This window comes from Papilio polytes, unplaced genomic scaffold (assembly GCF_000836215.1).
Source record: "Papilio polytes unplaced genomic scaffold, Ppol_1.0 DF820956.1, whole genome shotgun sequence".
Taxonomy (NCBI): Eukaryota; Metazoa; Arthropoda; class Insecta; order Lepidoptera; family Papilionidae; genus Papilio; species Papilio polytes.
The window spans coordinates 697,498-699,375 of NW_013528248.1; the positions used below are offsets into that span (position 1 = coordinate 697,498).

Consider the following 1,878-nt stretch of genomic DNA (forward strand, 5'->3'; position numbering starts at 1 on the left):
AGCGACAATAGACTAATGGTTTGGGTCGATGGCCGATCTTGCAGTCGAGGGTTCGAATCCCGCCATTCGACTATTGTCGTGAACCATATCCTAGCACAACTTTAGAGCTTAGTTGCAATAGTTAAAGGAAATATTAGACAATCACTAAAAATAATCTACTAATGTTTAAAAAAACAACTAAATTCGCTGAGTTATACCTAGGTATAACTCAGCGAATTTAGTTGTTTTTTTCGCAACATCTAGATGTTGCTTACATTCTTTTCGTAATACATTTTACGATAAGGCATTTGAATAACATTCGAAGCTACCATTATTCACATATTTAAGTGCTTAAATGTATACATAAAGCTTATGTACATAAAGCGTGCCAACAGTTAATTGATCAGTTGTAAAATTTATGAAAACATCAACTAATCTGTTGTCGACACAATGTGGCCAATTATATGATAGACTCACGACTTCGTCCTCGTGGAATAAAAAAAAAATAGCCTATGTTACTCTCTGATAACGAGCTTTTTAATGGTGAACGAATTTAAAATCACCCCAATAGTTTTTGAGTTAATACAATACATACAAAAATAGCACAATGCAAAAATACAAATCTTTCCTATTTATAATATTAGTATAGCGGTAAAGATTGCGAGATAAACGAGAATATCAGTCTACTGACCTCTTGATTTTTGAAAGGCACACTGACGTGCAGCTTGATGTTGCTACTGGCTTGAGTGCTGCTGACTGCGCCCCAACCGGCCGCGAACAGTCTCAAGTCCGGTGGCGTTGCTAGAGCAATGTCGGTACTCGGGAGGCATATCGGACGGATGAAATCTGAAACATTTTGATAGTAGTCAGTTTAAATTAATCACAATAATCCTGGGTTCTAGCAGATTTCCATAGGATGTCAATCAAGATTACACATCTTCAAGCTATGACATAGCCTATTCAAATAGGTAAAATCGGTTTATCGAACTTACCTCCATACGGTATCAGCTGGCCGAGCCTCAGCAGAGCGATATCATGTCTCCTCAGTGCATTATTAGGGTCGTACTGAGGATGCGGGATGATCTTCTCTATAGGCACGATAAGGGCGCCCTCAGTACAGTCCTCTCCTCCTCCCTCTACCTCCACGCAATCCTGCCCCGAGTTACTAGTGTCGTATTCACCGAGACGAACGTTGACGCTGGAATTATGGATACTATGTCATATTGGGATTTAAAAAAGGATCTCATAAACCCGTGGCTTTTATAATATAGCATGACCTAGTTCTTGAAAGAATTGGATGGTGGCTCCCTGTAGGACAAAGATGTTTCTACACATCTTTAGAACACCATAACTAGCTAGTACTTATGAGTGGGTTTAAATTACATTGTCCGTATACTCCGTTAAAACATAAGGTTGATCAAATCTTTACAGATCATTATAAAACCGTATAAAATTAAACTAGAAACTTACGGTGTGCCAACTGCAAGCACTGGGCCGGTGACACAGTGGCCGGCAGTTATCACGTATCTCCCGCTTATGAGCACTCCACCACACAACAGTTTGATCTTTTCATCTTTCTTGTACTCGAGAATTACAAGCCACGGGTACTGGTCGATAGCAGTCACATTACCACCTGGGAACAATAGGATGTATTGTTATCGAAACTACTGAATGTATAATTATGACTTGCGGAAAATACAAACCGTTGACTCATTAGTTATCAAGGTTACTGGAGTTATGGTTGAATTTGAAGTAACAGGATTTGTTCGTGCGTTTGTCTATGTTATAGTTATAGCGGGTTTTATTTTGCTTAGTTCCGTGAACATTGTATTGAGTATAAATATGATATTGGAAATTTTACAGACAAGCTCATTTTATTATGTTATAAATTTAAGTTGT

At 38.4% G+C, this 1,878-nt stretch overlaps 2 protein-coding genes across 2 annotated transcripts in view; one reads left to right on the forward strand and one right to left on the reverse strand.

Moving 5' to 3' along the window:
- The window catches only part of LOC106109943 (MTSS1-like protein), a 138,624-nt gene that overhangs the window by 84,161 nt on the left and 52,585 nt on the right, over nt 1–1,878 (forward strand). The window lies entirely within an intron of this gene.
- Nucleotides 1–1,878, reverse strand: part of LOC106110006 (serine protease easter-like) — a gene marked incomplete in the record, with an annotated part of 8,996 nt that overhangs the window by 261 nt on the left and 6,857 nt on the right. The window contains 3 exon segments of the mRNA XM_013291678.1: nt 671–825; nt 972–1,177; nt 1,450–1,612. Of these exon segments, the coding sequence (XP_013147132.1) occupies nt 671–825; nt 972–1,177; nt 1,450–1,612 (524 nt within the window).